Consider the following 14,185-nt stretch of genomic DNA (forward strand, 5'->3'; position numbering starts at 1 on the left):
CTTTGATGATTGGAAAGCTCATAATACCTTTGAATCAGCATTCAACATTGATTCTCATTGTAGAGAAATTTAAGTGTTGAAGATTGGACAGAATGCATACTGAACCTAGGCTGTTTATTGCCTTGGATTAAAAAAAAAATCCACAACAGTCATCATCTTATTTACTTATGATTTATCTCTTTCTCAAAGTGCTTTTTTAGAAAAGTGGAGTGAATGGGGAGCAAGATATAAATAGAAATGAGGAACAATAGGTCAGGGTTATTGTTAACTAACTTGTTATTAAGATTTTAATACATTGCTAATAGCATTCTTTTCAACTCATCTTTTTATTCTCAAATTAGAAAAGTATTGCCTTCTAATCCTCTCCTCTAGCTATCCTACAGTATCTTCTCATCTAAGAAGGGGGAAACCACCTATACTGATACCCCCATTCCCTTTCCTCTCATTTTCTTCTAAACTCTTTGTAGTCTGGTTCTGATATCATCATTCAACTGAAACTGCTCTCAACCAAGTTATCAATGATCTCTTAATTGTCAAATTGATAACCCCCTTTCAATCCTCAACTTTGACTTCTCTGCAGCATTTGACACTGTTGATAACTTTCTCTTTCTCCTTCTCCTTTTCCCTCTGTCCTCTCTGAATTTTCTTGGTTTTTTTCCTTGTCTGACTACTTATTTTCTTTACTAGATCTTTATCTATGTCTCTCCCACTAAAAGTGATTATTCCTCCAGATTATTTTATGCTACCTCTTTTTTTTTATGTTTTTGAAAGACAAATGGGGTTTAGTGGCTTGCCCAAGACCACACAGTTAGGTAATTATTAAATGTCTAAGGTCGGATTTGAACTCAGGTACTCCTGACTCCAGGGCCGGTGCTCTAACCACTGCGCCACCTAGCCTCCCCTCTTATGCTCTTTTGATTTCTCTGTTCTCTCTTTACTCTCTCATTTGATGGTGCCATCAGTTTCAATGGTTCAACAATTATTTCTATGCATATAATTATCAGATACCTGGAAAATGTTTTTGTCTCAAGTCTATTTCAGAGTTCCTGTATTCTAGTTAATGAGACTTACTCTGATTTCTTTATCTTTTAACTTGTTGAAAATATTTCCCAAATACATTAGTCCATTAGGGAGATGTTAAGTACCACCTCCTTTCCCAGTTCCCTTAGCTGTTAGTTAGTATCCTTAACTATGTTTATAGTTATCTTTGACCTACCCTGTATCATAGACATGTGTTTCTGTGTACAAATTGTTTACTTTATTAGAATGTAAGCTCCATGAGAGAAGAGACTTTTTTTTCCCTTTCCTTTTCATCCCTAGTACTTAGTATACTGCCTGGTTTAATTTTTTTTTTTTAACGGATTGATTTCCTCTTTATTAGTACACTTTGTAACAACTGCTGCACTTGGGTCAACTGAATGGTTTAAGTTAATTTGGGTTATAAAAGGTTAATTACAATGGATATGATTAGATAAACCAGATCAATTATTATACAGGCACATTGTTGGATAAAGAATAAGAAGTATGTGTGGTATTTGGTATTCTGAGGCAGTGTCTAGAAAGTCTACAGATTGGCATCCCAGATGGGGCAGAGCAAATAATGTCGCATAGTTTTCTGAACCATGGCTCCCCCTGCTCCACATCCACCTTCCCCTGCCAATTGTGGCAGCACATTGCAGGGGTACAATATTGTAGTTGTCCCAATAGCTGGCTATAATCTTTCAAACTGCAGCATTTAGCTCTACCTGAGCTTTAGATCCAGAGTTCTTGTTCTGTCCAGAAATCTGATTTTCAGTGTCTTCTAGACTCAGATAGAAACCCTTAGTTTTCTTTCAAATGATTCTCCCCACCCTACACTTTTAATTTATTGGGCTGAGGCTCTATTTCTAATGAACCCACATCAATAAACTGCAAAAACTGAAGTAATACAGCACCAGAATCCTTATTGTGCCAGTGCCTAACCATGGATCAATGAATCATCAGATGCTCATCATAAAAATGATGAATTTGTCATTTAGTTCAGTCTCTCTATTTTTAAATAAGCAGGAAAGTGAATCACAGAACAGTTAAATAATTTGCTAAGTTCTAAATAGAAGTGGATTTTGAACCTGAGACCTTTGACCTTAATGGTTTCCCTTACACATGGTAGACATCTAATAAATAACTCTTGATTGGTTGTTTTGATTGACCTTAAATAGTCTAAAACATATATTTTTAAAGTGAATAGATAAGCCAGATCAATTATTATGCAGACACATTGTTGGATGCCCTATAAAGATGGCATCTCTGCCATTGGTTCTCTGACATTAAAGATACTATGTAAAAGCACTGGGGAAGTGATGTCAGTGATCTGAAACTCAAGGAGCAGAAAAATATACTGATTTGACAAGTTAAGGAAGTAAGAGTAAAGAGGAAGATTTGGAAGGGAAGTGGGTTATGGTAGAATTTAAAACATTTAGTAAATGTTTTCATTCCTTCTTACATACCTTCCCTTTGTGTCCGCACACCAAGGAATCAGTCTACAAGCATTAAGTACTTAGTACATTCCAAACACTTTGCTAGTTTCTAATGGATGTAAAGATAAATATGAGCCAGTTTCTGCCTTCAAGGAACTTGCGTTCTATTAGGGGAAACAATATGTGCATATATATGTACATACAAAATAAATAGAAGAGTTTGGGGGCAGGTAGTAGCTTATGCAAACATACACATACCATACAGCATCAGGAAAGAAAAAGAAATATGATCCATAAAGCTTAAAGGTTTGTCAGAGCTTTGATTTTTCAATATTGCCTAGAGATTATAGTCTATTAGATGAATGTGACTACCAGACATTCTGCCATATAATTAAAAGTGAGTTTGATAAGACACTACAGTTAATATTAATTGAATAAATGCTGAGAGGGTTTTTTTTGAATTTTTAAGAAACTGATACCTATGACTTGCACTTAAGTAATATGTGTGTGTATGTATATATATATATATATATATATATATATATAGGTAGGTTACATATATATATGTAACCTACACACAAAAATGTTTAGGTATGAGATTTTGTGATTTTGATGTGCAATTTTTGCAACATATTCTAAGTATAGATTTTGTTAAGCAGTGTCACGCAGGAGAGGACTGTTCTGTTGTTGTGTTGGGATTTTTTATTCATACTAATCAAAGATACAACAGTAGAATTCAGAGCTGCAGTAATGCAGATGAATTCTTGAGTGTATAATTAAAAATCAAATCAGGAACAGAATGACTTTTGCACCTGCAATTCCAATCACTTCACAACCTGCTCCACGGTTTACTAAAAGAAGAAAAGGAAGGGGAAAAGAGTATAATGCTTTAATTTCAAGTTTGTCAGCTTCTTGATGACCTCTCCTTAGGTATTTATACACATTAGGGGAGACTGGTTTTTGCCACCACACCACTGAGTGCCATCATCTTCACTTTAGACATACTCAGTAAAAATGTTGCTGGAGCAATATTAGGCTTAGAGGAGATGTTATAATTTCAACAGGTGCATTTCCAGGTGAAGGTTTCTATACAATGGAAACCCTATTTCCTATAGTCTTATAATCTGAATTTTCTGACAATACTTGTAAAACTGTCCATTTGAACTGAGGACAGTCCTAGAAAAGCAGGGTTAATATATTTGTTTCTGGTTGGGCATGTCATTAACCTATGTATCCATTGATTTGGATTAATAAAATTTGTGCTGTGCTATAATTCTTTTAAAAATTATTGATAACTTTTGTTTTATATAATCTGTCTTTTTGGGCATATTATTCCCCCTTCTTATCTATTAGGCCATCCCTTTTTTTTTAAAAAAAAGTTTTTGCAAAGTAGTGGGGTTGAGTGACTTGACCAAAGTCACACAACTAGGCAATTATTACAGATCTGAGACCAAATTTGAATTCAGGACCTCCTGACTCCAGGGCCTGTGCTCTATCCACCGTGCCACCTCGTTGTCCCTAGGCTATCCCTCTTAACAAAGATTTGTAAAGATAGTTAACCAACTATCTAATGTATCAGATAAGTCTTCCTATCGATGTCACATACCCATATTTCCCTACCTTTGAAAAGAAGGAAGTGAAATTGTCTCATAATTCTAATAGTCTTTGTTTTTATAGCATCTTTAACCAAAAATTTCAAAGTATCTGGCAATTTTTTATCTTTCAAAGACTTGACAGCATTTTAGAGACAAAAGAAAGCGGTTAAGTAACAAATTAATCACATTACGCTGATGAAACGAAGTAAAATAATAAACAATAATAAAATTAGATCTCTAAGTTCTTGGTCTCAGTATTCATATTTTATATTGCATCAAAATTCTTGAGAATTTGAGAATAAAAGAGCTTTCTCTTTTTTTCTTATTTTATTGGGTACCATTATGTGTAACTGTTTGTTTGAATTGTAAGTGATCAGTTAGCTAATATACTAGAAAAATTCAAGTACAAATTAGTGCCACAAGGAGGGCCATTTGTCATACTTGATATTTTGCCACCTACCCTAGTGCTATCTCGAGCATTTTTCATTTGGTTACTTTCCAAAATGGTTTGATTTAGCAAATTATCTTGTTTTTATGAGTAAGACTTTACTGTGCCTTCTTTATAAAACTGGGGAATGAGTGTGATCTGACTATTGGAAATTTCTGATAAGTTTTTACATGGATGTATGTAAAAATAGAAAAGGTGAGACGCCTTAGTTTCATAAGGACTTCAACCTATGACAGCCAAAGAATTATATCAAGCAAGCTAGTACAAGAGATACAACAGATGGTTTAAAGGTATTTTGCTTTATGGAATTTTGCCAATATAAATTTGGCTTATTTTGTAAGAAGATTGTGTTGGCAAGCTCCTTTCTGTATCCCTCAATGACTTCTGTGTAGTGAGTACTAATGTTTTTAGGTGTAGCTAATATAGAAGAGATGACATTTGGAAATTTTTTTCTGAAAGTAACTCTTGCATTTCACCAATTCCCAAAAAGAATATCAACAGAGTCAAAGGGAATTCTTTATGTTAATTTTGGAGAATCTCTACAATAGATAAGTATTTTTTTTTACCTTGTAGATAAAACCTTTACAGAAACAAACTATTGTAGCAAGAGACAAAAAAGGCTACAGTGAGATAAAGTCCAACAAGTGCTTCAATCAGATAGAGATCATATCATCTGAAACCCTGTAGGATTCTTAATAGTGTATTTTCTTAAATAGAGTTCTTATATATTTATGTCTATATTTACCACCTATCTTAGACCTAGCTAATCTATTTGTCTGTCTTATCTGTCTGTCTGTTTGTTCATCCATTTGTCTCTTTGTCAACTGTACATGAATGTGTTTGTATTTACAGTTACATAGTAATGATAATTGTTAATCCTAAATCCAAATTTCTTTGCATTACAGAATCTTAGAATTGGAGAGGAATTCATAAGACTTCCAACCTAACCAGTGACAGCAAAAGAATTTACTCTAAAATACTCCTCCAAAGTGATTAGCTAGCTTTTTTTTTTAAACCAAAGTTCTCTCAGAAGGGAAATCTCTATATCTGCATAGTTCTAATTGTTGAAGTTTTCCTTCCATGAAGTCCAAATATACTTCTTTGCTATTTCAACCACTTCATTGCTTCTAGTTCTTTCTACTGGGATCAAGGGAACAGCTTGTATTGTTAGGAAGTTTATTCTTATAGTCAATATTTATTGGTTAAATATTTAACAACCAGCTCCTTGCAAAATCAAATTATTCCCAATGCATTTTGAAGTTCAATCTGTATTATTATTGTTATCATTTTCTCCATCACTTTCTTAAATCTAGACAATCGACAAAACAATAAAATTAAGCCCTAATTTGTGATATTTGCCAATTTCTGAGGTGTAAATGCTCACAATAAAAATTTAACAATTGGTTTAAGAACAAATTCCAATTGACTCAGCATCCTATGTTTCTTCTGTAACTTCTACCTATGGTTCTTTTAGCAGAATTTGTTTATTTCTTACTGAAGAAATCATGGACAAATTTGATTGGGACATGCCCAAACTTCTAATTACTTATAGTAATACACACACACACATACACACACACACACACACACACACACACGTGTGTGTGTGTGTGTGTGTGTGTGTGTGTGTGTGTGTGTATTTAGCTAAGAAAATAAGTGAGGCCATAATCCAATGAAGAAAGATGAAATTTTTCTCTCTATTTTCTTAAATTATTTAGGGAAATAGATTGATTTATTCTTAAAATATATAATTAAATATATTTTCCGAGAGTTTTTTTCTTAACCCTTTTAAAAACAAAGGTATGAAAACAGAATTAATTCTATCTTTGGAAAAATGAGATTTCAGAAGAAATCTTTTTTCTTGTTTCTTTAAACCCCTAAACTAATTTAAGCATCTCCTTCTAAATATTACTCAGCTTTTCAGATAAACTTCTATATTTCTGTTTATTAGAGCCATTGTTTTATAGGGGTGCTCATATTTCACCAAATTAGTAGCTATCAGAGCTTATATGAGAAATTACAGTATAAAATTATGAATTTAAAATATTCTCTTTCCCTTAGAGTAGGCGTAAAGATTTTCCTCAAAGCAATTTTTCCCCAATATATTTTACAAATTTTCAGTTATGAATAGTTATTTTTAATGCATGAAGAATTGATTTGATTTATAGATCAATGCTAGAATAAATTTGTCCATCATAATTTTAAATAAATGACTTACCTTATTAAAACAGTGATTGTGATTGTTTCCATAAAAATGCTGAAGACATTTCACATTCTTTATGTTCACAATTCTACCGAAGAATTCATTGACAAATTTGATTGGGAAGGCACAGACTGCTGATCTCTTGGTTGGTTCTGAAGAATCTGGTTTACTTTGTGCAAATACCCCAAAGATAATGTCATCAGTGGTTCCAACACCTATCTGCCTAGCTAGATGTGCACCAGGCTTACTAACATATGCAGCCTGTAGAACATTAAATACTTCTTCCCTTGTTGACCTCTTTCTTCTCTTTTCGGTAAGAAAACATTCAAGAGGCATTTCCATGTATGAATGCAATCCAGAGTCACCTGAACAGAATCTGATTATTCTTGTGTGAAAAGTCTGAGACTCAAGAGTTTCTCTTTGGACTGTCAGAAAATAAATGAAGTCACTACTTTCAAAGGCATGAATATATTTTATGGGGTAAGAATCTTGGAATTCAGGTAGAACATCAATATAGGAATGCTCTGTCAAAAACTTAAAACCATCTTGTGTTTCCTTTAGTCTTCTAACAGATATTGAATGTAACAAATGATCAGGATAAGAAGAATTTATGGTATTGCCCACAAAAAAGTTTATAAATCGATTTTTTACTGTCAGCAGAACTTTGGACCCTAAAGTGCTTACTACACAGTCAGGACATTGGAGGGACTCCTCATCCATCTGTGGGGAATATATACAATAAACTTTTGACTGTATATCAGCAGCATTATGGGACTGAAACACATGGCGCTGACAAGTCCCTCGATTGACGCTGCCACAACTAATAAGCTGGTCATCATAATAGGTATTAATAAGTAAGGCCTTATTGACATTATCCTTCCAAACACTATCTGGTAAATTGGCTTTGTGACTGCAATCCTGACAGGGAGAACAATCAGGGTGTTCCAGCACAGGTCCCGTCTTGTACTCAGAAACATTATGAAGATCTTCATTTAAGACATAAATCTTGTTGACTGCTCCCAGGAAGATGTGATGATTATGAAAAACGATGTTCTGGATTGGTGTTTCTGCAATAAAGTTGGGAAGTGGATACTTCCTATTAACGTCCATCTCAGACTTGACTAGTGCTTCCTTACACTCTCCTTTGCAATTCGGCACCAAAGCAAGCAGGAGCATAATAATTCCCAGCATAAGCATAGCAGTGGGCTTCATTGTGAGTTGCTTATCTGCCAAAACATATGCAAGGCAAAATTGTTTATGTGTCATTAGAAACAAATGTAAGAACTAAAAGCAAAAATGTGAACAAACAACTATAAATGTATCTGAATCTATAATTTTGTTTGGTTGAGGCAGAATGACTACATGTGAAGATGCATTGTATACTGTCATGATTGTATAAAATTTAATTTTGGATCTGTTACCACACACAATTAATTTTCCGTTAGGAGATACAAGTCAAGTTCTATATTATAGACAAAGAAATACCAATTATATTAGAATTGCCTAATGCTGAAAATAGTAAACATAGAAAATTTCTTTGTTCTTTGACTCCTTGTGACTTTAGGATCTGTGGTTAATGACTAGACTGATAGTTAAATGTTCTCAGTCAAGTGAATGAATTGTGGTTAGTTTGGGTTTTTGTATCAGCATCTACATTATGTTCTAAGTTCTAGAATACGTTGTTTTTTATAAGTTTGAAAGATTATTATGCTAAATTTAGGTTTCTCTTGGAAGAAAACAATTGTGAATTCTAAAAGTAATAAGATCATAGGATTTTTTTTTGAGAGGGGGGAAAGGTATACTTATAAGTTGGCTATAGTTAACCTATTGTTACTGACTGACAAATGCTCCCATTAACATTAGATCATAGAGGACCTAAAAATAACAAGCTTGGATAATACAAAATAAAAAAAAATGTTCATAATGCAAGTGCTAAAATTATTCCCAGGGAAAAGTCATATATTATTTATTTTAAAATCATAACATTACTTATAAGAAAATTCTACAATGTAATTATATGGGAAAGAACACTTATTTTATTAGCATTCATTTTTAAATTTCAGAATGCATATATATATATATATGCATACAACATAGGATTTCAGACGTCAGAAGTTCTATAGTCCATCCATTCCTGAAGTGAGTCCCCTACATTGTCAAATCATTACCAATCTTGGCAGTGCTTCCAGGAATGGAGAACTCACTACTTCAAAAGCAAACCTATTCCTCTTTTGAACAGTTCTAATTGTTATGAAACTTTAAAAAACAATTTTAATATATATTTCTTTATATTAAGTCATACAATTTACATAACTCTAATATAGGTAAATATGACTATCTGATATAATTTGAGGGCTACCATTAATTCCTGTAGACCCACCCCCAAATTTTTTCTCATAGAGTCTAAATTTCTGTCACTTTTAGTCATGCAATACTGAAGTCATGAGACTATCAAGGATCACACAGTGAGTGTCTTAATTAGGATTTATGTCCATGTCATTATCACTCTAGTTCTATACATCAATCCACACAAAACCCAAGAAAGGAATAGATTGTCCTGTAACAATTCTTAATATCTAGAGAGACAGACCTTAGGTGGAACTAAGGATAAAATTACTTAACAATGAAGAAGGCCAAAATGAAATGGACTGTGCCTCAGGCAGCAATAATTCCCCATCACTTGATGTCTTTAATTTTAAGGTATATACCCACTTATTAGGGATGTGTAGACAGTGCTCATTCTTGGTTTGGGGGTTGAACTAGAGAATTCCTTCCAGTTCTACAGTCTTATGATTCCAGGGAATGGCAAAAAAGAAGAAAAGTTTCAGTTAAGTAAATAAAGAAGGAATAATCAGAGTGGTGGGAGAAAGACCTGCAAAATGTAGCTTCCTGAAAAACAAGGGAGGAAAGGATTTCAAGAAATGGCCAACGGTGGCAAATGCTGCAGATAGATTTAAAAAAAATCCAAAAACCAAGAAAAGAGAAATGGATTTGTTGAATGGTTACATTAAAGAAAGGAGTTTTCAGCAGAGAACTGGAGGTTGAAATTAGATTATAAAGGTTATAAAGGGTCAAAGAGTGAACGGTTAATACACCAAAGAAAGTGGTTGTAAAATACTCTAAAAAAAACAGGGCAATGAAAGGAAAGAGAGGTTATGGAAGCTTAATCCACTAACGGAGGCAGGAATTTTTTGTTTCTTTTTTAAAAATATTTTACTCTTAGTATCTCTGCCAAGAAAACCCCAAAAGAGGTCATGGAGAGTGTGACAACAGATACAACTCAACAACAACAGTGATCATACTGTCAAAGTACTATCATTATTATAAATTTCTCCATTTTACATATAAACTGAGCCTTTAAGAGATTGTCATTTATTCCTCATCACATAATAAGTGGGATTGGACTCTCATCTCCTAATTTTGAATCCACTATTCTCCTGTGCATTAAATAATCAAAGTTGGCATGAATTTGTATTGGAGTTAGCCGGCATGGTTTTTACGACTTTCTCAAGGTCTGGCAATCTTCCAGGAGAAAGAGTGCAAAAAGTAAACACTGGGTTGGAACATAGTGGACAAAATGGGACGGAATCCTGGGACTCTTGCCTGGAAAGAGTCACAAACACTAACCATGGTGTCCAGTTTAGGAAGGGGTGTAAATGAAGCCAGAAAGAGGCTGATGGATTGGGATACTAGAGCTAAGGAAGAACTCCTGAGAGGAGCCTAAAGTAGTAGATATGAGAAAGGAGAGGTGGTAAGTTAGGAGAGACAATAAGATGACCCAGATTCAGAAGGAAGGGAGGAATAACCATTTATTAAATGCCTGCTCTTTGCTAGGCATTATGCTAAGCACTTTACAAATAAAATCTCATTTCACTTGCGTGAAAACTTGGTTCTGCCATTTATTAACTAGGTGGTTTTGGGAATGTCTAAGTTTCTCTGATTTGCAGCTTATCCATTAGTTAAGTGGAGATAATGACATAGGTCCCGACTTCCTCACATTAGGTAGTGATCAAATGAGATAATGCATTTAAAGAAATTTCAAGAAAAAAAAACAGATTTCTGTTAAAAATAGAGGTCAAGAGATGCTACAGATGAGAATGTTTGCATGCACTTTCAGATGAGGCCTATTAGCTTTATTTAACTGTTTTACTTTGTTACAAGAGACCTCTCATTAAGTAAAAATAATCTATAAATGATCGATTTTAAAAAAACAGAATATATTGATAATACTTAAAGTGACAAAAAAGAAAGCATTTTGAAAACTGCTTATCACTACCAAATGAAATTTCCACCCTTGTATTTAATTTTCATTGTCTTAGAATAATAATAGAACCATAATAGTATATACACAATGCCTTAGGTTTGTAAAGCACTGTACAAAAAATGATCTCATTTAATTTTCATAACAACTCTGTATTATTATTATTATTATTATTATTATTATTATCATTATCCCCATTTTCAGATGAGAAAACTGAGGTACAAAGAGGTTAAGCCATTTGCCCAAGGTCAAACAACTAGTAGAAATTTCAGGCTGAATTTGAACACCTAAGTCTTTTGTTTTGATTCTGGATTCAGTGTTCTATCACTGTGCCAAGTGGCAAAGACAGAAGTTTTCTTGGAGTGAGGATATTTTCAATTAGTAGAAACCACAGATTGTTTAAACTTTATTAAATTAACTTGTGAACTAAATATGTAACTATATGACTTATAATACACTGAATTAGAAATTGGATGAATTATTCAACCAATATATGAAAAAAATGGAAATACTATCCTATTTAAATGATTTGAATATCCATTATCCTATATTTCTCCTTATAAAAATAACAAGGGATCCAAGACTGAGTCTACAATGTATTCTAACTCCAAGTCTCTGTAATCTTAGCATCCCCTTTTCTTTATTCTCACATAAGGCCATTATTTTGGTTTGGGTTCTTAAATCCACTAGTCTTACCTGTTCTGTCCTAATTGAAGTCCCTTGCTAGTGTCTTCTTTGTGTATTCTATCTAGGCCAAATTAAAATTTCTAAAAGATCTCTGACTATGCCACTTTCCTGATTAAAAAAACTTTAATGAATCTCTATCATTTTTAGGGTAAAACACAAAACGCCTCAACTTGACAATTAAAATACTCCACATTACAATTTCTGCTACTCTTTCCAGATTTATTTTCTTTCTTCTTCATGCATTCTACATTTCATCCAAAGAAATCTACTGCCTGTTAGCTGAACTCTACATTCAGTTTCTCATATTTGCATCTTGTACAGGAAGTCCCTCCAAGTTTGAATGTACTACCTTCTTAAGTTGACCTCTTGGAATCATTAGCATTAGCTTTGAATAAGGCTCAAGTTAGGTGCACTTTTCAATGGGAGATATTTTCTGATATCTCAGTTGTTAGTGATCATAAATTAGCTTGTGTATGTGAATGTAGATATATATGTGTAGATATACATATATACATACATATATATAAATATATTATACATATCTATCATATACACAAATATGTACTTGTGTATTTATGTGTATACACACACATACACACACACACACACACACACACACACACACACACACACACACACACGCACCCTAGGGGCATTTAGGTGGTATAGTGGAAAGAGTGCTAGACCTAGTCAGGAAAATGAGTCTTTCTGAATTCAAATCAGACCTCAGATACTTATTAGTTATGTAACCTTAGATAAGTCGCTTAACCCTATGTCTCTCATTTCAACATCTGTAAAATGAACTAGAGAAGGAAATGGTGAACCACTTTGGTATCTGAGCCAAGAATACCCAAAATAGAATCATGAAGAATTAGATGCAACTGAAAACAATGGAATAACAAAAATATGTTACCAAACTAGGTGAACTTAAAAAATACCAACAACTTTGCATCTTAATTAAGATTGTTAAAGATCTTAATCCCATGATGATGCTTTAGGTAGTGTCCAGTGAATGTAAATTAAGTGGAATCATTTAACTGGATTACAATTGGAATCTTTGTTTTGGTGTTGTTGTGAGAAGAAATAGACAAATCATAAGCCAGAAACAAGATAATAAAGACTTATTCAGAAAAAAGGAAGACTTCTGACATGGGATGCATATTAGTCTTCTATGCTTTGTCTGCTTTAGTTTCCTTCCTCTTTCCCTTCTTTGATCCCTCTCTCCCTTCCTCCTTTCCTCCTTTCCTCCTTTCCTCCCTCCCTCCCTCTTTTCCTTCCTTCCTTCCTTCCTTCCTTCCTTCCTTCCTTCCTTCCTTCCTTCCTTCCTTCCTTCCTTCCTTCCTTCTTCCTCCTTCCTCCTTCCTCTCTTCCTCCCTTCCTTCATTTTATCTACCAAGGCAGGAAAATAAAGTAATGAATTCAGTAAAATTTTAAGTGGCAAGGGTTTTTCATTCTTTTGAAAGGGATTCTATGTTTTTAATCCTCATACAGCAAGAAAATTCTCTGAAGCAGAACATCCTTTTCTCCTGAACATTCCAATTAATCAAAGATAAAATGAATTACCAAAGGTGATAGAACAATTCTCGAATGTTACTCAGACTGGGTTTTCTACAGCTAGCTACAGAAATGATCTATAACTTTCAAAAGGAATGAAACTTTATAGGACTGCCAAGGATTGGGTCAACCACCTTAAAGATATTTTATAAATATTGATTAAATTGAATAGGTATAATCAGTCATGCTTTGGTACGCATTTCACATTATATTTATCTTTGTTTATAAAATCCAACTCTAATCTCAAGGAAGGATTTTGAATCTTGTTTTTCCTACAATTATGATTCCCTTCCCTTCTCCCCCAAATCTAATTTATTTGGCACATTGCTTTTCATTTCTCACAGATCAAAGTTGGCAGCAAGGGATCTGGGGATCAGGGTGTGGTTTTTTAATAGCTATTCTTGTGGCTACGAAAAAGAATACTTTCAGTTTTTATAATTTCTACCTTGATATATTCTTGATCTTGTGGTATGCTTGGATCTAGATTCCAGATATTAAACAGACCCTTTCATTTTTCTTTTATTTGTAACAGCAAAAAGCTATTTAACTGACTCAATTTAAACTGCCTGGAATGTTTAAGAATGATTCAATGAGACTAATCCATTCTCTTAAATTGTTGTACACATATCAAGTGAAACTGAATCAGTCATAAAACATTCCTTTATTTCTTTTTAGTTTAGAAAGGAAATAATCCATTGGCAAGACACTTCCAGGAATATTATTTTCTCAATGGTACCTTGGTATACCATTTTAGACTTCTGGTTCACTCTGTTAATTAGCTAGACTTATGTTTCACTAACCTCAGGGATGCAGGTCTTCCATCTATCCATTCTCTTCATTCATTTATTGAGTAGCTAGATGGTGCAATGGCTGGAGCACTCAGGAAGACCTGAGTTCAGATTCAGTCTCTTAATTTTGATTGCCTCACATCCAGCTATCTCCAATCATAGCAATTCATATATAGCCACAGGATCCAGATGG

The 14,185-nt window shown here is 33.7% G+C and overlaps 1 protein-coding gene across 1 annotated transcript in view; it reads right to left on the reverse strand.

Annotated features, from left to right (window-relative positions):
- MET (MET proto-oncogene, receptor tyrosine kinase) overlaps window positions 1–14,185 on the reverse strand; it is a 155,350-nt gene that overhangs the window by 117,411 nt on the left and 23,754 nt on the right. The window contains exon 2 of the mRNA XM_074193854.1: window positions 6,718–7,928. Coding sequence (XP_074049955.1) covers window positions 6,718–7,914 — 1,197 coding nt within the window. The 5' untranslated portion in view covers window positions 7,915–7,928. The remainder of the gene's footprint in view (window positions 1–6,717; window positions 7,929–14,185) is intronic.

Source organism: Macrotis lagotis, chromosome 7, assembly GCF_037893015.1.
Source record: "Macrotis lagotis isolate mMagLag1 chromosome 7, bilby.v1.9.chrom.fasta, whole genome shotgun sequence".
Classification (NCBI taxonomy): Eukaryota; Metazoa; Chordata; class Mammalia; order Peramelemorphia; family Peramelidae; genus Macrotis; species Macrotis lagotis.